General features: G+C 35.8%; 1 protein-coding gene across 2 annotated transcripts in view; it reads left to right on the top strand.

Moving 5' to 3' along the window:
• LOC139971160 (protein kinase C epsilon type-like) overlaps positions 1 to 24,719 on the top strand; it is a 97,903-nt gene that overhangs the window by 2,175 nt on the left and 71,009 nt on the right. For both annotated transcript variants that reach the window (XM_071977397.1, XM_071977398.1), the window contains exon 2: positions 12,317 to 12,377. In XM_071977397.1, coding sequence (XP_071833498.1) covers positions 12,317 to 12,377 — 61 coding nt within the window. The remainder of the gene's footprint in view (positions 1 to 12,316; positions 12,378 to 24,719) is intronic.

The raw sequence follows: 24,719 nt of genomic DNA, 5'->3' as shown, positions 1-24,719 counted from the left end.
GTTGGTGAGGTCCTGTAAGTTGAATAATCTTGCAAAAAAGTTAACTTGATAGTGTCTACAATTTGGGTTAGTTTGTGATATTTCTGAAACTGAAAAACAGGGTTGTCATGAATGACACCAGTGGACACTGGACAAATCATTTAAATCTATCAGCCAAGGACTCTTTTTAAGTAAATTGTAACATTTTTGTAAAATATGATACAGTATGCCTGATCAAGTTGAAAAACAAGGAACAGCCTATAGTGCATCAATTAATGTCTCATACATGTTCTTATCTCAAGAAACTATACTACAACCCAAACTCTGATAACATAGCTATCTTCAAGTTTGGTAAAATAAAAAGCTTTTTTGGGACTGTAATCCAAAGCATAAATATTACAAGTAATATTTTCGCTCCTTTTTAGTAAGTAGACCATTATAGAAAGACCACACCTGTACAGTACCTGCAAAGACTTTAGTCCACCAAAATTGACCCAGGAATGATGAAACTTGCCTTAAAAATATATATTAAATTTCCCAGAGACAAAACTTTCTGTACATTGGATTAAACCATTAAATTCCATTAATAATTCACTAATTAAGGTTTAATTAGTCAAATGAGTTAAACTACATGTATCCCATCTACATTAATGTATTGATGTCTATAAATTATAAACAGCTCTTTTAGCAACTCAATTTGTTTAAGATCCCCAGGTGGCATATCAGACAGTATCTGGCTACTGTACAGGTTGAAACAGTGATCCAAGGACAAAGGGAGATACTTTACATTATACAGCTCTCAAATAAATAGCCAATTGTTCTAATATTATTTGAACATGTAATGTTATTAAGCTCTACTTTGTCCAAGTTGAAGTACATAATTAATGTCAGTTCATCATTAATTTGAGTCTCCCAATCATGTTACTCGGCAAGTCTTGCAAGTGTCAGTATTTTACATTCACAGAGAAATCCTTGTTTTTTATGTTGTATTGAATTTGATACAATTAGTTGGTGGTATACACTGGACTATCTACAAAAAGATTTAAGGTCCAGGTTATAAACATTTATCTGTTAATTTCTTCATACAATTGGTTGGTGGTAATACCTTTATGCTGGACTATCAATGGAAAGATTTGAGGTCCAGGATTATAAACATTTTTCTGCTAATTTCTTCTTACAATTGGTTGGTGGTATTACCTACATGCTGGACTATCAATGGAAAGATTTAAGGTCCAGGTTTGTAAACGTTTTTCTGTTAATTTCTTCTTACAATTGGTTGGTGGTATTACCTGTATGCTGGACTATCTACGGAAAGATTTAAGGTCCAGGTTTGTAAAAAATTTCTGTTAATTTCTTCTTACATTTGGTTGGTGGTATTACCTGTATGCTGGACTATCAATGGAAAGATTTAAGGTCCAGGATTATAAACATTTTTCTGCTAATTTCTTCTAACAATTGGTTGGTGGTATTACCTACATGCTGGACTATCAATGGAAAGATGTATGGTCCAGGTTTGTAAAAAATTTTCTGTTAATTTCTTCTTACATTTGGTTGGTGGTATTACCTGTATGCTGGACTATCAATGGAAAGATTTAAGGTCCATGTTTGTAAACATTTATCTGTTAATTTCTTCTTACCATTGGTTCGTGGTATTACCTGTATGCTGGACTATCAATAGAAAGATGTTCGGTCCAGGTTTGTAAATATTTATCTGTTAATTTCTTCTTACTATTGGTTCGTGGTATTACCTGTATGCTGGACTATCTACGGAAAGATGTAAGGTCCAGGATTGTAAAAATTTCTCGGTTAATTTCTTCAACTTAATCACACTAGCAAGTGAGGCATAACCTTGAAAGGTTTGCATATATTTATAAAATAAAAACAAAATACTTTAAGTTTGTGGGTATGTGGTTATGCAGTTATCGAATCGATAGGGGAGATAAACTTGGATTACTCTATTGAGAAATCATGGTCAGAGTAGGTTCTAAATGATTCAAAGTGTCAAGTAAATAAAATTGACGAAAACAGTGTTAAAGACCACAGAAATTGAGCCCTAGATTGGTTTCCTTGAAAGTGCTTATACTGTATTGTATGCATGATAAAGTTAAACATTAAAAGTATGTATCACATTCAACAGTGACGGTTCTGTGTAACTAGTACAGAATTGGTGTTTGCACACGCTATTTGTAGTGTGTGATGCCTTGCTTGACAATTTTTACATAATTTGAACAGGTTTTCTAGGGCTGATCTAACATCTCTTCCTTCCCAATCTACCAATAGCATTATAGTAACATATTCTGGAAGCAATTTCTATCAAGTCGAGTCAAGACAGGTGAATATCGTCGCTTGTACATATGTACTCAAACGAGTGAGTTTTGGGGTTTGTGCCCTCTGATCAAGGGCGTATTTGACGGACATATTACTGTAGGTATGTATGTACAGTAGAACACTGTACTGTATGTATCAAGAATGATTTGAGCTTACTATTACAGTACATCATCAACCTTAAGGCAATAGTGCCGTTTTTTTTGGGGGGGGGGGAAGGGGATATACTTTCAAACATACATTAACATTTTAACATCCACAGGAATATAAATTTCAGTAGAGGATCACGTTAACCACATTTTCTACCCCCTCCTCAAGTTTCAACAGCTCCCTCCCCTTCCAACATACATAATTGCAACACTGCAATTCGCAAAATCGTTGTAATTGAACTCTAGAGATAACATTAAATGCAAAGTTTTCTTGAGTCACATTACCAGTAAAAGACAGATCCGCAGTTGCAATAACTTCAAGACATGAAGTTTCTTTAATAATATTGACGGTTGTTGTACTGTTTTTCTGTAGACCATGGACGTGTATTTGGGATTTTAATTCCAACTCACAATTAAAATGATGTGTATATATGCACTCTGTACATGTATGTTAAAAGAACTGTGTTAAACAGTGTCAGATCAGTTCCATTTATCTAGGCATTGGAAGTCTTGGATTGTGATTGAATGCTCTCCGATAGAAATTCACGGCGCGGATCGAAAGACACCAGTTAATAACCTGAAACTGTCTCGTGAACTGATGAATGACAACTCCAGGATTAACCGATGTTGCTCCTATGTCATATAACATGGTAAAAAAAAAAAAACTGTTATGAAAGGCACTGCAGTATTAAGTACTGACTTCATATTGAAGAAGTCGAGATGTACAGTGCAAGCAAATAGGCCACTGTGCAGCTATCTTAATTAACGGATAGAAGGGTTAAAGGGAAGGATTAAAGGGAATAATGATGCCCAGTTATGCTTAAATTGGAAATAAAAAAGATAATAAATGCAGACACCTTTTATGTAACTTAGCTTCTTTACCTACTGTACTATTTAATTAGAACTGCATTTCCTAGTGGAATTCAGTAGAGCACTTGGCATTATAATTTTGAGGCAAACTTTGTACATGTGTGCATGTATGCACACAGGTTTCTCAATTTAAAACTTGTGTCATCCAGGGCAGTTTGATAACCTCAGCAATAGTTTTATTAAATGCAGCACTGGTATGCTGATTTACAGGACTTCATTAAAAATCATATGGAAACTGTTGCTCTATAAACGGCCCGTTTTCGGAGAATTAAATGCTGTTGTTGTATACGCACAGGAAGCGTTGCGGTTTTCACTCTCCAAAATTACTGTGAGAGCACTGCACACTGTGGTGTGTTCAAATCAGCCACGTAAAGGAGGACTTCACAAAATTTCTTACGATGCTTTTGATTTGCTGGTGAAAAGTACGAGCCTTAATATTGACCAATCAAGTCAAATTTTATATCTTTAGAGAGAGGAGTCAACAAACTTTTCTTTGGCATAAGAAAGAAATTGGTTAAGCAATCACACTCCCAGCAAGCACAATGTAAGCATTCAGAAATTGGGACATTTTGAAGACGTTCACTGCTATCCGAACTGGTTTTTACCTTTTCAGATTAAAAAGGACGGGGTTTAGTTCACACGCATTACAATTAACAACACATTATCATAAAGAGGACACAATATTCTTCAAAATGACATAAAAAAGAATTCATATGTATAAACCAGAGTCCAACTTTTGGATTGTTTAGAGTCGATTAAATCAATTGTTATAATAAGTAGATGGGCATTTGTACCATCTGGTCTGAAATTAGTTCTCTGAGAAAATTCATAGTATTCCTTAAAGTCTTACAAGCATCCTGGGATGGCCTATAAGAAAAGCATGATGTCTAGGTTTATTCTGGCATGTACAGTAAATCAGTCCGTTTAATGTGGACAATGACATGAACGATATATTGTGCATGTACTACGGTACACATACTACACATGATGATATTTGTATCATACATGAACTATGCTCCTTTAAAAGATTAAACTTTGAACATATTGAAAGTGAATGGTCTGGCAGGGAGTAATTTATTTGTCACTGAATAGAGAATATAAATGCTTGGATAATTGCTTCATTAGCTAAATTGCATTTTATTGGGGAACGCATCAGCTGAAAAATACTTTTCAAAATTAAAAATTTATTGCCCGTTCTGGTCTGCTCATGAATTTGTATTAAATAAAACAGAACTTGTAGACAATGATCTACAGTGTCTTACATGTAGTATATACTATGTATTATAAGTCATCAAAGCAAGTTATCACAAAGACAGTAAAACACACTCTTTTTAATTTTTAAAAGTGCCTAGCCTGGCTATTTTTCTAATTTAGGAATGATTATCCTCATGATGAGATGTGAGAATGTATGAATCTGACATCGGTTGAACGTTATTTGGAAATTAGGCAGATGGTCAGGGATAATAGATGGAAGGTATCAAAGTTACAACAATACGGTAGAGTTCTACGGATCTCAAACGTTGACTAGTTTGGGATGTGACAAACTTAGTGTCAACTATGATTTAAACTGATCTGTACATAGATGAATTTGTACCATAGCAGTTGCATGCTAAACATTTGCAGAGGTGATTAGTAACCATGGAAACATGAACAATTAGAGATTAAATAGAAGCAAATCATATTTAGACAGTATAAAAACTAAGAAAAAAAATACAGTAAAAGGGAGAAAGAAATCAGAATATACAAAACAGATAAAAAACTAAAAAGTAAAAGAGTACATACACTGATGAACAGCACTTAACAAAAACAATGATGACCCGGAGAGAAAGAAATACTGTCCTGAAACCCAAAATAAAGACGAGATTTAGAGAAAGAAGAGGAGGACAGAAAAGAAAAGAGAAGAAAAACAAGAAAACAACTAAGAATGGAAACAGAAAACAAAAACAAGAGAAGCAACATGTAAAAGTGGTTTTCTAAAATTTATGGCAGATTTACATCCCAGTTCTAGTCACATTTGTAGTTCATTGTGACTCAGATGGATGGCGCTGCAGTGATAAAAGTTTCCCTTTCTTACAAAGTAGATATTGTGATTACATTTTGCATTGTGTGTTGAGTCTTTTGACCCTTAAACATCCATGATATTGTTTAGCTCAATTCATGAAATTAGTAGTAAATTTACATTAAAAGAATAAAATAAAATAAAATGATAAAATAAATTAAAGAAAGCCGTGGTGTGGGATTGGGGTAGGCTGAGGATAAGGCCTTGCACCAGTTGCCATGGATCCCCATGTTTTATACTTGAACAGCTGTTCAATTCCACTTAAATTAAGCCAGCTTCTGTTTTTTTTTTTAACACTCTGTTACTCAGCTGTACGAAGCTTCTTATTCATACCCCGTGGAATTTCTGCCAGTGAACTCAGTGATGGGCTAGCTACAGTATAAAGAGGAAGTTATGAATTATTACTTTAATTAGTCGCTAATATGAACGGGTTTACTTTCCATTCTTGTAAACTTCCTTCCTCTCAAGATCTGTGGTCTCGGATAAGATGGTATGTGTATTAATTAGTGCTCAAACAACATGAGAAAATTATTAAGGTAATATAACCTCCTGCCATTCGTAGCCTAGAGAGACGTTACTCTCATGTTTGTGAATTTGACTGGGTGATTGGGAACACTTCTGCTAGTAATTCATGAGAACATTGTATAGGTTTTCTAAACTGGACAGAAATTAGAGTTTAGACCAGTAATGGTTGGAATTAAGCAAAACTGTTGCAGAAGCAATGCCATTAAGTTCCTTTATGTAAAACTAACTGAACAATAGTAAATTAAAACAATTTCATACCAGCATTGTGTTATCATACCTGCAAGAATATGTGTAAAAGTATGCATGGGTAGGCTCTTACATGTCAGTAAATCAATGGTTAATTGAGACTTGATAATTACAGTTCAGGTATGAGTGAAAGCTGGCAGATAAGAGGATAATTCACAAGAGGAGATTGTTAAGGATTAAGGAGTGAAGGAAGAAGACAAATAGAAAAGCAAAGGGAGGGGTGGGGATGTGAGAAGGGGTGGGTATGTAGGGAGGGGTGGGAATGTGGGGAGGGGTAGGGATGTGGAAAGGGATGGGAATGTATTTCCGACCAGATGCAAACAGCTTTAAGCTTGAACAAATTTTTCTAGTATAATTTATCATATTAAATGGCTCAAAGAATAATTAAATTACACTAGTAAGTTGGATTGTCTTTGGGGATTAGAAATAGTCCATGGAACTTGATGCTTGATTCCAAAGTACCTTACCACTGTACCCTGGTGGAAGCTATTACACCCTATAGAGTTTTCTTGGTCCAGTGCATTCATACAGTATACCAATGCATGAAGTATGAATGACTAATACCTTTTAGAATGTAAACAATTTTACGGTATTTGAAAAGATCTAACTTATATATTTTTTCTCCAGGGAATGATGAAGTTTATTCATCTAAACAAACATTTGTTACAAAGAAATATAGAACTTTGCAAGTACATAGGGCACTCTACACTATGATAAGTATAGTTGACATTTGTTAACTTATAATACAACTGTTGAAAAACTAGTTTGTGTACATATAAGGCACAGTTTGCATGAGTTCAAAGGTTATAAGCACTGAATCCCAACGCCACGTTGAATTGGCCTACCAGTTTACTGGCTTGGAAAGGGTCAGAAGTGGCAAATGCACCGCCAAACTGTGATGATGAAAGGCACTGATTTTTCCTCTTGGTCGCGAAAGATGATTTCATATCAGACGCCCCATGTGCCAAATGTTCAGTGCCGTAGCGCCTCCAGGGTGTAATCTCTGAGCCAGTTGTAATTTATGCCCTATTGCACCCCGTCCTTGGACTACATAATACCCTTCTCAAATGTGATAAAAAAGACCAAAACTGTTCACCAATATGATCAACCAGCCTGTTGACTTCATGTAGTGGAACATTCAGAAGATTATTACTAATGCTGGGATATGCAGTTGTCTAATTCTACCCTCAATATCAGTGAATTATATTGAATGAATTAAAACCTCTCGGAAATTTTGGTGTTTTCAATCTTCAGATCATTTGACATCCCACACTTTTCATATGAAAGATCCCTATCATCTTTCTCATCTCTTTGTCTGAAGACAAATCTCATGAAATTTGTTTAGTCTCTTCTTGAGATAAATTGAGCTTATTCCTAGTGCTGCAGACCCAACAAGCTTAACTTGCTTGGATATGCAGCTTGCGTCCAAACCTACTGGCTGCTAACTCTCTCCACTACTGCCGTCTGCTACTGAGCGTTCAGGACACACTGCTAATTGTATGTACAGCTGAATATTTTGACATCCAGAATTCTCGCCAAGAGGTCTTATGCAGGGTATTTCAACGTACACATGCTGAATATGCAGGCTAATGTTGAGGGTCTTATGCAGGGTAAATACATGTGCTGAATATGCAGGCTAATGTTGAGGGTCTTGTGCAGGGGTATTTAACGTGTGCTGAATATGCAGGCTAATGTTGAGGGTCTTGTGCAGGGGTATTTAACGTGTGCTGAATATGCAGGATAATGTTGAGGGTCTTGTGCAGGGGTATTCAACGTGTGCTGAATATGCAGGCTAATGTTGAGGAATGTGCAGCTTGGTTGGTATGCAACTTTGTTTCCAGTTTTGGACAGAAAAACGTGTATGTACTTAAAATGTTAACTCTAGAATGAATAAACACAGCAACTCCATTGTCGATGGCTTGTATCATAGTCATTAATTCACACAGGAAGGGAATGATAAGTAACCATATTGAAAACAGTTGCAAGCTCACAACATAGGGCGGTCTTAAAGGAGTACTAGTAAATTTCTTGTTGAGAAGACAGTTTCATCATGGAAATTTGAAAGTGCTTGTTTTTTTTGCATATAAACTAACATCAGTTGTGAAATGATTTTGAAAGTCATATAAGGACTATATCTTACATTGCTTGCCATAGAGAGACATATGTTGTCACATCTGTCATGGCTTTGATTTTAGTAGTTTCTATTCAGAATGAGCAGTTTAGCTGTTTGAAAGCAGTATTGTTGAAAGCACTAAGACTGATTATATACTGTAGTCTACTTTCCAATTAGTAATTTCATATAGATCTATATGTGTACAGTATTGTGCCCAGTTACAGTGTGATCCAAAAACAAAACAATTTAAGACATCTGGGTGCAGTAGATATTGTTAATTTTTTAAATTGATTTTAATTCATTTATTTGTTTTATCTCCAATTGTGTACAATGGGAAAGGACGTCTCCTATAAAGTCTTAAAAAGACTTAACAATTAAGTAAGTACTATTGTAGTGTGCACATGTTAGGAGACAGTTTGCAAAACAACAAAAGTTTGATATTTTCCTGAGATGTAAGACGTCATTTTCTAGATATCCCACTTTAATGAGCTCTATCGAAAATTGTTCCCTGACCTTCAAAAGCCTTTTGGATATAGATCAACAATAAAATCCAGACGAACCAAGTCAGTGGAATTCTAACCAATCAGCCTCTGGGTTTGTCCTCTTAATGGAAAGAGGAAAAGGAATTAAGTCTCAACGATGACTGAAATGTTTCCACCTGCATCTCTTTTATGACACTTTTTCTACATTACAGCCTTTGTCTATTTATAAATTTCCTTATGTTGCCATGGTTACTTCTCGAGTCAATCTAACATCACACAAACAAGTAGCTGAATCTGGGATCACCAGTGGTAAATGTGACTGCAATTTCTCCTGCGTCATATCCAACTAGTAACCGAAAGGTTTCTTTCTTCCCCTAGCTAGCTGATTGACCAATGCCAAACCAAACGTTGCACGGCTTCAGGGGTCTAACGGTTGAAAATGTTTCAAGGCGGTGCAGATTTTTCAAAAATGTATGTAAGGAATATAAAGAATAAACCCATAGATAAACGAGTCAATGAATTTGGCATTTTCTTAATCAGATCTTTGGAGATTCAGATGAGAAATACCTTGGCAATAATAACAATAAGACCTCAGCATAACACCTTAGCAACGAACTACAAAACAGAATTTAATAACTATGTGCACATACGTTATCAAGTATCCCCTTTCCTAAATATCTTAGAAAATGATCCAGAACCACATACATTTCAAACAAAGCGCTATAAAATGTCACAACATTTGCAGCAAATTGGGAAACAGGTGCCCTTTTTATAGCATGTGAGAAAACAACAAGAACCATTGTTCAGTACAATTTTATGACCAGTGCAAATACTTGAAACAGCAATGCTAGTATGTATGTTTGTGTCATGAGTTTGTAGAGATTACTTGAGAATTAAAGCAAATTTACATGTTGTATGCATACAGTAAGCACTGCATGCAATTAAATGTAAAACTACCATATTCATGAGTACAACACTAAATCAACATACCATGCGAAGTGATTATCAACACATTAAAGTTATGTAACTCTTTTATTGTTTTTGACATAAATTTATTGATACAGAATTAATTAATAGAATGCTTTGATAGTTAATATTACATTTGGTATCAAAACAGGTCATCAAAAGGTCAACAAACTTTGGTAAATTATGTCAATCTTTTATGAAAATAATTTGGTAGATCTACGATCAAGCAATTGCAGAAAGTAAAAAAAAAAAAAAAAAAAACTTCAGGTGTTTCCATATATCCACATCCTCCTTCCCCTCTCCCCCCTCCAATTGCCCCCTGATAACATGTCATTTCCATACCTTTGATGCATAATTTACATAATTATGAGTTTGCTCTATCACCGTGTTTGCAATATTACATTATATTTATGTATCTATTTTTTATGTTAATACCATTTCACAGTAATTAGATAGTCTCCATACAACCCCTCTGCTCCATCCTTTGGTGAAGCACATTCCAAGGCTCGCTTATAAAATACTATGCAACCTGTGTCCAAAAACTTCTATACATCTTTGCCACTGTATAGCAATTGGACCATTTGGTATTGCATTTTGCTATACGAAAACTAGATAAATTATTCATTGCCACACCTCTCTCCCCTCCAAAACAGAAGAAGAAGAAGAGAGTGCAAAAAGATGTGTTTCAAAACTTAAAGCAGTTATATATGTAAAGTATATGTAGGTCTGGTATTGTTTGAAAGTTTAAACAGAATCAGTTTATTAGGGAAACCAGCTTAAAGCTGTTGTATTCACTGATTTTGGTAAATCTAAATAACAGGATGCTCTAGTAAGTACTTTGCAACTCCCATATTTCACTGAAGAAGGAAACAGAACTAAAAAATTATAACGGTAGAATTTGGTATACTCCCTACATTCTCCTCCCACACAACCACTAACCCAATAACAGGATATGATCTTTCACAGTGTTTTTTGTTGTTGGAATTTTACCTGTTTCCTAATATGCAATGATCTATTTGTGCATGCATTACTAATAATTATTTTTGGACTGTCCCACCTGTACTTATGTGTGCATCATATCGATATAATAAACCAAAATACAGCTCACCAAGTTTTTAATTGCTATTCAGTAGTCCTGGTTGTAATTTTTGATGTCTTTAGGGCTGTACTAACTGTATAAGTTTTTCTTCATTGTCCTCCAATATTGGGACAATTTTTTTCTCTTCATTTTTATAAATGGTTAGAAGCTATTTTGTGACCTGTGTTAAACATCCCTTAGTGATAAAGCTAAAAATCTGTGATGCCATGGCCTGCCCATGACAGTTGGCAACCCTAGGACTTTCATCTGAGACCATTAATGTTACCAATTATGTTGTGACATTGACAGCAATATATGTCTATCAAACATTTAAAATATGGTTTATCGGTATCAGACTAGGCTCCTCATTGTTTTTTGTTACAGGTGGCCCTGTTTTGTTGTGTCCTTTTTCAAGACCATTTTTTCTTACCCTGTAAAGATGATTCATAAAAGAATTGTTTGGTGTAAAGACCGAGTCTATTCAACATATCATATAAATAATAATATTGCTATGGTGACACAGGTGAACTGAGAAAGATGAAAACAGTTGAACCTTTGGAAATTGGGCGGGAAAACTGATTTTGTAGTGCAAAGAAAAGATTAAATGGATATTTTAAGTTGACAAAGAAAAAGAGGGTACTGTATGCTATTCAAAAAGAAAAAAAGGGGCAGAAAAAGGAACTTAAGTGGGCATGCTTTAAATTTCAAACTTGAATTAGTTTCTAAGGTCAAGTCAAATCAGTTGGAATGACAGTTGTGTTTCATTTCCACTAAAACATATTTTTACATCTATTTCATGTATGTATTACTCAGCACTGCAAACTGACTAGTTGTTCTAACTTATGAAGAAAATCTATTGATTTGCAAAATAGTAACAGTAACAGATATCATCATATTGTTATGGAAAATTGAAATAATTAAGTCAGGTTCTATTGATATGTATTTGCCAGATATGTTTCTAAAAATTAGTATCAATTCATCAAGTGCCTTTTGTTGTGATTGGAAGTGAAAATTCTGTGCTAGTTAAAAAATCATTAAAGCCTGGTGACCCTAATAGGCAGCTTGGATCCCTACAGTAGAGGGGAAAGTTAGATTTGTCCCTCCCTTTTTACCCATTTTAAGATGACCTATGTAATTCCTCAAAAATTAAGGAGCTAATATTTACTTTGCTTAATCTGTCCCCTGACAAACGTCAGTACTTTCGATGTTCCATGGAATCTGTTTAGAGAGAACCTGCAACACTTTGTAGCAATGTACACCCTTATTATACCAACGGGTCAATCACATTCCTTTTAATATTCTATCACCCGAAGTGTCTAGAAGTGTTATCATTACACGGACTGTTGTTGGCCGTTAATGAATGTACTCTGTTGGTTAATTAAAGACAGGTAAGCTCATCGCTTGTGAATATCCAAATCTGGTAAATTATAAGTTCCGGGATTTCTAACCTTACAGGAAAAGGAAACAATTTTTGAACAAAAATATGGTTTGCTTTTTATATCACTGTCTTATCTTTCCTTTCAGATTGAATTAGAACCATGTGGGAAAGTCCATGTTATGGTGGAGATGCAGGGCTCTTCAGAAGGTAAGAATAACGCTTAAATGTAATTTATTTTATAACTGGTAATATTTTAACACCGTGCCCCCTTGACCCCTCCTCCGGGTCATCGCTGATCACCTCCTCCTTCCATATCTAATTTAGTGTTACCTACATGTTGGTATGCTAGTATTTTTGGTAAAGGTATGTAACATTTCAGTGTTTGACCAGTAGGATAGTAACGTACATCACCTCATCATACATAGAGAGGTCTTTAAGTCTAAGTAATTTATGTGGTTGCTCTATATCGGTTTTGTGGTTAGAACCAATTGGAACCCTACGGTCGTCGTGTAGTTCAGGAGTTAGGAGATTTGCAATTAGTTTGGTGCTTCTGAGTTTAGCATAACTAAAAAAGCAATTCTCCACATTAAAGAGTTAAAGACGGCAGATCATTAAGTTGGACTGACTGTTAACACCTCCAACAATGTTTCAAACTTGAAAAAGTTTGGGAGTACCTCAGTAGGCCCTTACTTACTTAGTATGATTAGGTTGTACAGGCAAAGTTGCATTGGCATTGGAATAGGTATTAAATACTTCTTTTGAATCTGGAAAGGTAATCTTAAAGCATGGATTGCTCTAAGGAAGACTCTCATGAACCCATCGCTCTGAGTGATAACTTTGCGAGTTATGTTGACCGTTTGGAATCATTGGGGTCACGTTTCCAGTTTTGGGAATCGATCTTCTCTTTTCAAAACGAAAACGGTAACCAAAGTTAACCGGCTTTTGTTCATCAGCCCTAGTCATTAGGGGATGTCTGAAAATCTGACATGATTGAACATCTTGCCAGACTGTTGGGATGACATTTTGAGATAAAACTATAAACAAGTAGGCCCACGCATCCCACACATCCCCTCTAAAAGAAAAAGGAGAGAAAAAAAAGAAGGAACTAGACTACCTTCTATATATAACTTCTATAAGTAACTTGCAAAACATTTTTTTGAAATGTTTCCTGGTATTCACAAATGACTATAAATTATGCAGTTTAATTTGACAGTATTATTATGTGTTAAATTGCTAGCCATACTGCATCCATACATGTATAGCATTCATTATGTGGGTGTGTACATGTTCCAGACTGAAACCTTGCAGATTTCTGTTATCGTTATCGAAGTCCTTATTTCTTTCTTCCTCTTTCTTTTTTTTTCCTCCTTGTGAGATAGTAAAAGTGAAAGTTTTCTTTTAATAGTATCACAGAGCTTTTCATTGCAGTCTCGACACGTTTTACAGTTTATGGCAGATGGATAAATTTACGGCTGGGGTGGTTTGATGAATTCCTGTACGTGTGTTTGCGTACATTTGTTCAAGTTAGCAAGAAAGCTGCAAAAACCTAAAAAAAAAAATAATATTTATCCCAAATTATCTTTTCTATGAATATCCAGGTGTTTTACAAATTGATCTAAAATGGGTGTTGCTTTTAATCCATATTTTTTGCTTTCTTCCAGCTTAATAAATCCCATCTGAATACTATTTGTATATCTGTTACCATGTTACAATGTCTGTGTATTCTTTTAACAGCGTGTATCTACCGTACTGCTAACTGAAATGTTGTTGGAGAGTCAGAAATGCAACCACTTTATTTCATCAGCAATTATAACCTTCAAATGTAAAACTAAGGTGAACTTGCAATTGTCTGCTATATATCATATCGCATTCTAACCCGGAAACATCAAAATTTCAATTTTAATCCTATGTAGGATGAGAATGTTACGGGCCTATCACGATTTGTGCAAGTTTAGCATTCCTTGGTTCAAGAAGAAGATGGAGTGAATTTCCCCGAGTGCAGTTTATATGTTCGATTAGATTGCAGTGCACCTGAAAATAAAACTAATAGCCTAGATCTATCGAAAAATTTGAAGATAGCTCAATATTTAAATATCCCCTTGATAAAATAAGATTCCATTTGTAGTGGGCACAGCATTTTGCAAAAATATGAGGACGTTTATTGGTGATGTTACGAAGGAATTCTGTATGTTTCTATTGCTGCTTTAATACACGTCTCCTTTACAGGCTGCCATTATAAATGCACTCTTTATGGCTAGCTACACCTCCCTAGCCTACTACATTTTCTGTTACATTCTTTTACTCCATGGATGTCAATAATATGCACACACATGTATGCAATCTCGTTACAGAGTTTGACAGAAAAAATTCCCTCTCCATTATACTCTCCATTATAAACACACTCGTTATAGCTAGCTTCACCTCCCTAGCCTGCTACATTTTCTGTTACATTCTTTTCCTCCATGGATGTCAATAATATGCACACACATGTATGCAATCTCGTTACAGAGTTTGACAGAAAAATTCCCTAGACCTTTCAGTTCCATCTGATTGATGAGAGGTCTGTATGACCAGAAATGAACTATTCTTTTTTGCTCTCATTTATAGGGTAAAATATCCAACTTTAAAGATTACCTTGATATGCATATACTCTATAAGTTTAAACTCTCTTTTAATTCTTGCTCCATATCTTTCTAACATCACCAGAAATAGATTTCAACATTACATCACTCGCCCTCACATGCATTTTGGTTATAAATCACACGATTCCATTCATTTAAAATACTCACCATAACTGATGTATTGGTGAGTTGATAGGTAAATTTAAATAAATATGTTATGATTCTGCTTCGATTTTGAAAATCCATTTCCAGGTCATCTGCTTATTCCATCTTTTACCACGCATATATATATATATATATATATGCCTATTAGTAATTCATTGATTAATATATTCTTAGTTGAGTTCTGTTTGTCAAAATTGTTACACAGTTTGCTCTATGTTGGACTTCTAATCCCGCTTCCAAACGGTATGCGAATCAAGATCCCTTGCTGCTCACTGTTTGATAAGGGGAAAATCCCTTCTGTAAGAGAGAAATTAAGAATTGCAATGATTTACAGAGTTTTTGATGTCAGATGTTATTTTGGGCATTCAGGTAGTAACAGGAGTAATAAATACAGTAAGATAGTTGAATCGCAACCAAAGTATAGCCTAACAAAAGCGAATCTGTTGATGATATTCTGTGCGAAGAATAGTGTATTAAGCAGCAGGAATAAGGGAATAAAGGACATTACATTTCAAAGCTCTTCCCTGTACAACACCACAGTGGCTTCCATCAGGATTTCCTGCTGCATCATTTATAGAACTAGCATGCTGTCTATCAAAGTCACATGACCTTATTTAGTCTACCACAATTTTAAAATGCCTTTAATATAAAGTATGGCGTGTATTAGAGGAAACCTTTTCAGTTGCCAATGTACAAATCTTCCCAAACAAAAAGGATACTTATCGGGTTGCATACGAAAGATTCTCAGAACAAATTCCTGATTCTGACTTGGTGGAAAAGGCTTTCAAGATACACAGTTCCAAATGAATTGGTCATAGAGGGCACACAGTGCTAAAAGGTTACCAGTTTGTTCTAGACACGGTAGAAAGAGAGTGCTAAGGTTATGGGAAGACAGGTACGATCGGCACTCCAGAAGGTTTGGAATGTTTGTTGCAATATGAAGGAGTTGAAATGCAAAGCATGTAAAATTACAAACTTGTCACGCTCGATGAGAATGTGCCACAGTTAATAGAGTGAGAGTTCTGAGGTCGTGACATGGAAGACAAGCCGGTCCCTTGAAATATCCAAACCTGGTAAGTCTTGGGAGGTGGTTTTGATGGATATGATACCACTTTGTCAAAATTAACAAGCTCCTTTTGACGCCTAAGTTCCTGATGCAGGTTCTAGAAGATGAATCTGTACTACGAGAGACAACTCATGATTATGAAGATGGTGGCGTTAAGAGTGCAGTGAGACCTATTATCTGGGGGAAGGAGGGGGAGGGGGCGGTTGTAGCTTGTGAGTCATGGAGTAAAAGTGAAGTCGGAGTCCTATATGTCCAAACCTCTAAATGGTGACAAGCAATCTTAAATTATCTATAATTGGGCAGCAACGCACCATGAAGTATAAGCGATAAGCGATTCAGTTTTTTCCATAAATATATGACTCTTAAAAAAAGCATCTTCACGAAACTGCCTTCCAGGGTGGTTATATATACTATGACTTAATGACACACATTTGATAACCAAAATAAATAAAAAAAGTATAAAAAAAGACATATTTACTGCTTAACAACCTGCCACCAATTTTGATATACTGTACCATAGTGTTTTAGCTAGACTCTCTCTCTCATAAAAGGGGAGGGGGAAAGAAGGATGGGTGGTGGGACACAGGAAGAGCAACAAATTGTCTAGCATAGCACATTTGGCTTGATATTCTTACATCTTAAGCCTGTTGTAAAACTTCACCATTTTTGTGTCAAAGTTTATTTTGTTTTATAAAAATTGCTAAAAGTCTGAGAAAATTCTCAAAATTTGTCTTTGTAAATCTTTTGAATGTCCAGCCTTATATGTATGCTTCGCTCCTTGCTTACCTGTCTCCTCACGACTGCTGTTACTCTTGGGTCTGTTAGCTAGATTAACGTACAACCAGTTCTCAAGGAACACCAACCAAATACATCATTGAGAGAAGAGACAATGTGGTCATGACAATAAGATGGTCACCAGTTAGAGACAATGGATTTAGTTGTGACCCTGGAGAAGTGTTAGTGTTTGGTTTAGCTAACAGACCCAAGAGTAAGAGGGGAAAGGTAAGCTTGCCAACATACAGACCATGTAAGTGTTGGGATTTTCCAGAGTTTGAGGCATGTAATATCTCAGTGAGGAAAATTGCTTGCTGTTGGTTGTACAACGCCTGCTGTAGTTTGAACAGTAACTGACCGTTATTTTTTACTTTTAGGGTTTATCATCTTTAAAAATGAGGCTTTCTACATAATATCTGCAGAACTGTCAATAGTAATACATTCAGCAATATGACAGATATGAATTATGAAAAGGTGAATAGTATTCCACCCCCCCCCAAAAAAAATTAAAGATAAAAGTAAAACTCTGTTCGGTAAGCGCTAAAATGTGACGTACAGGTAGTGAATGCTTTCTAGATTGCGATTGGAGCATGTAATACCTCCATGATTGGCGTCATCCAAGCTTCTCACTGGATGATCTTTAAATGTCATGAACTGTGATGCAACTTCTATAGTTGTTTCAATGGTGAATATGTGCTAAGATTTCCTTGCACATACTGTATTATCTTTGAAAAGACATGTTGTACCTTTGTTTGTCAGAGAATTCTGTCCCGGTGTAAAATAGCATAAATTTATGAGCACTCAAGGGTTTTTGTGAGTTCTTTGCCATGACTGTCAATGTTCTGTGTGGTCTACACTGTAAAAAGCTAACGCTGAAATTTGTGTCAGTGTCCACACTGTTTATGTACACTCTGAAATTACCAAAGAAAAACAAAGGCAAATGGACTCTTTCACTTCCAAGTAGCATTATGGTGAAATATAAACAAACTGCGAGAAAGAAAAAAAACATTGAAGAAAAATTGCAGCCCATCAATGGAACTTTAAAACATAGATATATTTCAAATGGAGCAAGATATCGCTTAATATACTAGAGAGAGTAGGTTATAGTAGGTTATCACAATGTTTTTGTTTTATATATTGAGAATAGTGAAGTTTGCCTTTTAAATTCATTTCTTCGACGATTATAGCTAGGACTGCCAAAGCCTTTCTTTTGCCAGATGCAGCTTTTAAATCACAGGGAAAAAAGGGAAATGGATGGATTAATGTATAAATTCCACTGACTACTAAGAGAAGGCTTTGAAACACTCAAAATTAAAATAAATTGATATGACATTGCATTTTTCATGTAACAACAAACCAAAACAAGTGTTAAACCAACATTTTCACCTCCTGAAAATAAATTATACTAGCATGTACCCTTCATTCACTTTAAATATTATTCGCTTAATAGTAAAACGATGAATCATGTTTAAGTCAGATTCATTGATTCAAAAACCATTTTCCAATTAATTTTATTGCTCGTCTGTTTAATGTCTGTTCTACAGATGGAAAAAGAGCATAGCCTATCTGCACACTACATATACTTATCAGCAAAATAGGAATTTATTTTCCCAGGGACCTAATTGATATGGACTGTAAAATGGGTTTACCCAGGCAAGAAACAAAAAAACAAGGAGACAAATTTTCAAGGAAAGGGAGCTATAAAATTGAATAAAATGAAATAATGTGACAAAATAATATGGATAGAAATAGTAGTAGCAGTCTACCACAAAGTAGCAAGTACTACATGTGCAATCTGTTGAAGCATTTAGTAGCTTTGACTTCCTTGTTCACACTTCCCACCGAGAAGACAATCTCGTTATTTATTCTGAGGTGTCCATAAATGCCTGGATTGCTAAATGTTTACCATTGCAGGTTTGATACTACCATTGTGCTGTCCCCAAACTATCCACACAATAACAAATGGAAACAAGTTGTATTCTTGGTACCTGTTCATCCACATAAATGTTTGACACAGGAAGACAAATATGAGAACAAGCCTGAAAGTATCCCAGGAATTTGGCAATAACATGTCTGTTAAATGCAGAAGCTATATGTACAGTATGTCCTATGTAAAACTTGTAAAAGTTGTTTACCATACAAAAACAGCGATATTTAGCTTTTTTTGGGGGGGATTTAGCTTTTTTTGGGGGGATTTAGCTTTTTTTGGGGGGGGGGGAAGGGGGAGGGGGTTACACATACCAGCTGTGTTTGAGTACTTTATGAAGGGAAAAGTATCATGGATCATAATTACTGATGTGTAACATGGAAACCCTAAATTATTTTGTCTGAAATAATACCTTTTATGGTATTGGAAGGTAACTTAAGTTGATGATCTGTTACAATACAGGAGGGCTTTAAACTTAATCAGCGGCAATGGTTTCAGATTGTAACTGTGGCTGCAGTGCCCTCTTATTGTACATTCATGTGCCTCACAAATTCACAGCCCTGGAGCTGTAAAAAGTGTGGTGCCCTATATGAGCCCAGGCAAACCTACTGCCGGCATAAGTAACCATCTTTTCTTGGCACTTAAAGATTTTAATCCTTAGTACTTTGTTACTAAGATACCTTTTTTTAAGTCTTTCGGTAACAAATAATCTGCAACTCACTCTTCTACATATTAGCCTCCCCTCGGAAAGAACATGTCTGCTTCCTGCCATTTGTGATATTTTATAATTCTAACCTCCAAGATAGCTAACTTGATTATATGTTCTCCAGATGAAATGTCATATAGAAATTTGTGCACATCCTTTGAGCGATGCCATTGATGCTGCTCCTCAGGAAACGTTCAAGTCCTTTGTGATCTTTATATCTCGAGACAAAATAACAAAACTGATACCAACTATTCAGGTTACCTGTGGGAATGTCTTTACTGTGTACTAGCTGACTGTACACAGTTTGAACCATGGGAGTTAAGGCACTGTATAATGTATGTGCTTCCACCACTTTTTGGTTATTTTAATGTAGTATGCATACATGTGCTTCCACCACTTTTTGGTTATTTTAATGCATTATGTATGTGCTTCACTACTTTTGGTTATTTAAATTAGCTCACTTTTAGTTTGGGTCTTCAAGATTGAAACTGATCATGCAATGCAATATATGCATTATCTCTCAACCTTTTTCAAATTATATTAAGACAGAAATGAAGATGTTAACTATCGTAAGATGTGTTATAAAAGCTGTACCTTGATGATGATCCAAACCGTTCCACCCGTAAATCTCTTTGAAAAGTCAAGTTAGACTTGTTCAAGTCTTCACTCTTGGGAATATAAATGAAGTAACAATCCTGATGACCACCTTTAAAGGAAGACAATGATTATAGTTTGCAGCTATTTGGATGAGTTTGTTCTTCATTAGCATCTCTTTTGTCTAGAGTTTAATCATCCATTTTGTCATTTTAGAAACCTTTCTGTTTTATCATGGGTGATGGTAGGGTAGCATTACACAATTGTGAAAAGGTCACAATGATTGCTTACCATTCAGGTAGCTACTTATATAGTACTACAGTGCGACTGTCATCAGACTCGTGTCAGTCTGTGTTTGTGCACGAGTGACGAACGCAGTGAAATAAACCAAGATATAGGTTGGCACGATGCAGGCGCCCTCGCAGTACGATCTTGATCGCCCTCGTGGTGTCCGACTATGGGAGCATTCTTACCACGAAGTTGCACACCGTTGCGGTATCAGATCCCCCGCTGCAATGCTGAAATGTGAACTACTGTACGCTCTAGTTGGTTCTAGTATTTCATACGGTTCTGTCTACAGTCAAGGTGAGGTGATTTTATGATGACCTGGTTAATTGTCCCAGGGCAGCTGATATAAATAATTTATTGAATAAACACAGGATGGAATTTCAACAAATTGCCAAGGGTTTTCCTGGTTAATTTCTAAGAATTATTATAATAGTTATTAACGAGACAGGTCAGAAAATAGATTTTTTAATTTTTTTTGTATATGTGGCAACTTCCTTGTTTTTAAATATGGATAGGAGACAGTTTAAATTTACAGATATGAACATTTTATCTGATTTAATATGGATAATATCTGAACTACTGGATATCAAGAAATGGTCTGTGATAACTGTAATTTTTTCTAGTAGTCTCTTTTACACTTTGGTTGTTGAGGAGGAAATAAAGTTGCAGCAACTTTGTAAGAGATTAAACATTCTTCTTTGACCTAATATAGACACATCTACTCCAGTTTTGTGCTATGTAGCTTTCGTGTTTAATTCAGATACAAACTACTAAATTTCTGTGTTGCTGATCTCTTCTCTCCCTAGCCCAGTAATGGCAAGCTCATTTTACTTTCACTATCACCTGTAAGAAAATTTCTTTGACTTACACAATAAATCATGAAAGTAATGTGGTCTGTAGGTCCTTATAGAAGTTCTCACTAGTCAAACCCTACCCATCAATGGATAGATGACACATGGGCTATTCGTAGCTATCCTTCACCTTTCTGTATCATGACCGCGTGAATTCTGAAATGACTTTCAAACTTGAAAAGTTTCCAAATTTGAGTTAAAATGTTGAATTGGAAGCCACCAGACATGTAAGTTGTAATCCATAAGCCCTTGCGAGCTTCTTCCACATTTTTGGTCGTGTGAGCATCGTAAAAATAACTGCTGATTATTATTATTATTATTATTAATTTTTAGCTATGAGAGCCCAAAATTGTCACATGTAAATAAGTCTCTGTACTCATCAGTATTACAGCTTCCTACATTGCTCCTGGCAGACATAGAGTGAAAGGTCTGATATTGCCTCAAATGACTCCATTTTTTCACCACATGTACTTTGATTTGTATGTTCCTGGACATTCAAGCCGATAAAGAGAAAAGAAAACATAAAGATCATGTTTGATATCATATTAAAAAAATAATGTTGTGAGCACTTTTCCTGTGCGGTTTGATATTGACTCTAATTGGAGTATATGCCACTCAGAGTAACCTGGTAACCTTTTGACACTGAGCCTCCATGGTGACCCTTCACCTATTCTGAAACCCTTTTTTTTCTCATGAGGAAACAGGTTTAAACTGAGGTGTAAATGTAAAATATTATCTTGTTATCTATTCCTCTTATGTCGAAATGTTGTAATCCTCCAGATTTAATGTTACTATGGTAGTGTTACACATTGTCAATGTTATAGCCCGTGAACTGCATGGGATCATATTTTAAATTCTTACACTTTGAACTTTAAGAAAAATGAACTTTGTTGGTCAATGCAGGCATATGTCCTGGGTAATTAGTGGTCAAGGGACAAATGTGGAAACAGCAATAATGGAGAATTTCCTTCTGACCATACAGCTCCCACTGTTCAAAGCCTAGGATGCGCATCAGGACAATCTAAACTAAACCGAACAGTTTCTTTAAACAACTGTTTCTGATGCTTATTTTAGTTGCGTCAAAAGTGTGTAACTGTTTGCATAGAAACGTTGGGATTGAAATGGGCTTAGGAATGAGAGTGGAGGAGGGGGGGGTGGTGGGGGGGTATGTGTATAGTAGGTAAAGTTTGATGTTGGGGAAAGACCTAATTGTTGCATGTCAGACTTTGTCTGCTGATTGGCATTGGTTTTTGGAAAGCCACATAACTACAGTACATGTTCAGATGAGGAATAAAGAGAGTGAGATAAGTGTTTGCAGGCTCCACAGTTACATGTCACTGTTAGATCTACATATATGCAATCACCTCAGAGCAACAGTCCAACATATAATCATACTCAGCCAACAGAATAACTACAGCCACATAACTACAGGACATGTTCAGATGGGGAATAAAGAGAGTGAGTTAGTATTTGCAGCCAGAGTTACATGTCACTGTTAGATCTACATATATGCAATCACCTCAGAGCAACAGTCCAACATATAATCATACTCAGCCAACAGAATAACTACAGCCACATAACTACAGGACATGTTCAGATGGGGAATAAAGAGAGTGAGTTAGTATTTGCAGCCAGAGTTACATGTCACTGTTAGATCTACATATATGCAATCACCTCAGAGCAACAGTCCAACATATAAACATACTCAGCCAACAGAATAACTACAGCCACATAACTACAGTACATGTTCAGATGAGGAATAAAGAGAGTGAGATAAGTGTTTGCAGGCTCCACAGTTACATGTCACTGTTAGATCTACATATATGCAATCACCTCAGAGCAACAGTCCAACATATAATCATACTCAGCCAACAGAATAACTACAGCCACATAACTACAGGACATGTTCAGATGGGGAATAAAGAGAGTGAGTTAGTATTTGCAGCCAGAGTTACATGTCACTGTTAGATCTACATATATGCAATCACCTCAGAGCAACAGTCCAACATATAATCATACTCAGCCAACAGAATAACTACAGCCACATAACTACAGGACATGTTCAGATGGGGAATAAAGAGAGTGAGTTAGTATTTGCAGCCAGAGTTACATGTCACTGTTAGATCTACATATATGCAATCACCTCAGAGCAAGAGTCCAACATATAAACATACTCAGCCAACAGAATAACTACAGCCACATAACTACAGGACATGTTCAGATGGGGAATAAAGAGAGTGAGTTAGTATTTGCAGCCAGAGTTACATGTCACTGTTAGATCTACATATATGCAATCACCTCAGAGCAACAGTCCAACATATAAACATACTCAGCCAACAGAATAACTACAGCCACATAACTACAGGACATGTTCAGATGGGGAATAAAGAGAGTGAGTTAGTATTTGCAGCCAGAGTTACATGTCACTGTTAGATCTACATATATGCAATCACCTCAGAGCAACAGTCCAACATATAATCATACTCAGCCAACAGAATAACTACAGCCACATAACTACAGGACATGTTCAGATGGGGAATAAAGAGAGTGAGTTAGTATTTGCAGCCAGAGTTACATGTCACTGTTAGATCTACATATATGCAATCACCTCAGAGCAACAGTCCAACATATAAACATACTCAGCCAATATAAAATGTATGGATTGATATTGGAAGACATACCTTGCATAAATTTTCTGCCCCTTGTATCTACCTGTAAAACTCTTGTCAACATATAGGACTCTTAAGTTACATCTTGTGATTCAAACAAACTCTCATATTAGCTATGTCATTCTAAAACATCATAACTTTTTGAAACTTGTATAAGGCCAGTATTTTATACTGAACAAGGCCAGTAATATTTGTTTGTTGTCGTTTAGAAAGTCTACAATAGTTCCAACGTATGTGAACGTAAATTAGTATTAAGCCCTCACAAATTGATCTCAGATTATGCAATTATGCTGGCCAATCCAGGAAGTGTCAATAGGTACTTTCATCTGGTTTCTCGTCTGCTGGAATCAGAAAATGCCATCAAACTAACAAAAATATGCAGGTACAATGATTGTTTATCTATTTATCTATCACCGCTATAGCTGAGGCAAACTATTCAGAAATTCATCGCAATAGATTTTATTTCTTCATTAACGTGGAAACTGTGTACATGCAGGCTGCATGACTCTTGCACTGGAAGATAAAGTACAAGGCTGTATTCGGCTATGACCTATACCGCTGGCATAATACAATATCGGTTACAAAGCACTAGAAGTTATGTGCCGTTGGTGTTTCTGTTCCCTGGAGTACTGTATCTGTATAGTTGAGTGTGGTGTTGGATATGTTAAAACTAATGCATCAATGGATACCTGTTATTTTTCATATATTAATGATCCAGTGTAGTGCTAATTAATGGTAGTTACCTCAAGTTCCCTTTAAATTTCATGTCATATTATCTCCCAACCTCCTCCCCCTCCTCTTCTTGTTGAATCTTTGTGACAATATATGCTCTCCTATTAAAGTATAGTACGGACACAGTAGCCAATGTTGCCCATTATTCAGTACATT

The sequence above is a fragment of the Apostichopus japonicus genome, chromosome 8 (assembly GCF_037975245.1).
Source record: "Apostichopus japonicus isolate 1M-3 chromosome 8, ASM3797524v1, whole genome shotgun sequence".
Classification (NCBI taxonomy): domain Eukaryota; kingdom Metazoa; phylum Echinodermata; class Holothuroidea; order Aspidochirotida; family Stichopodidae; genus Apostichopus; species Apostichopus japonicus.
This window is presented reverse-complemented; position numbering and strand designations above follow the sequence as displayed.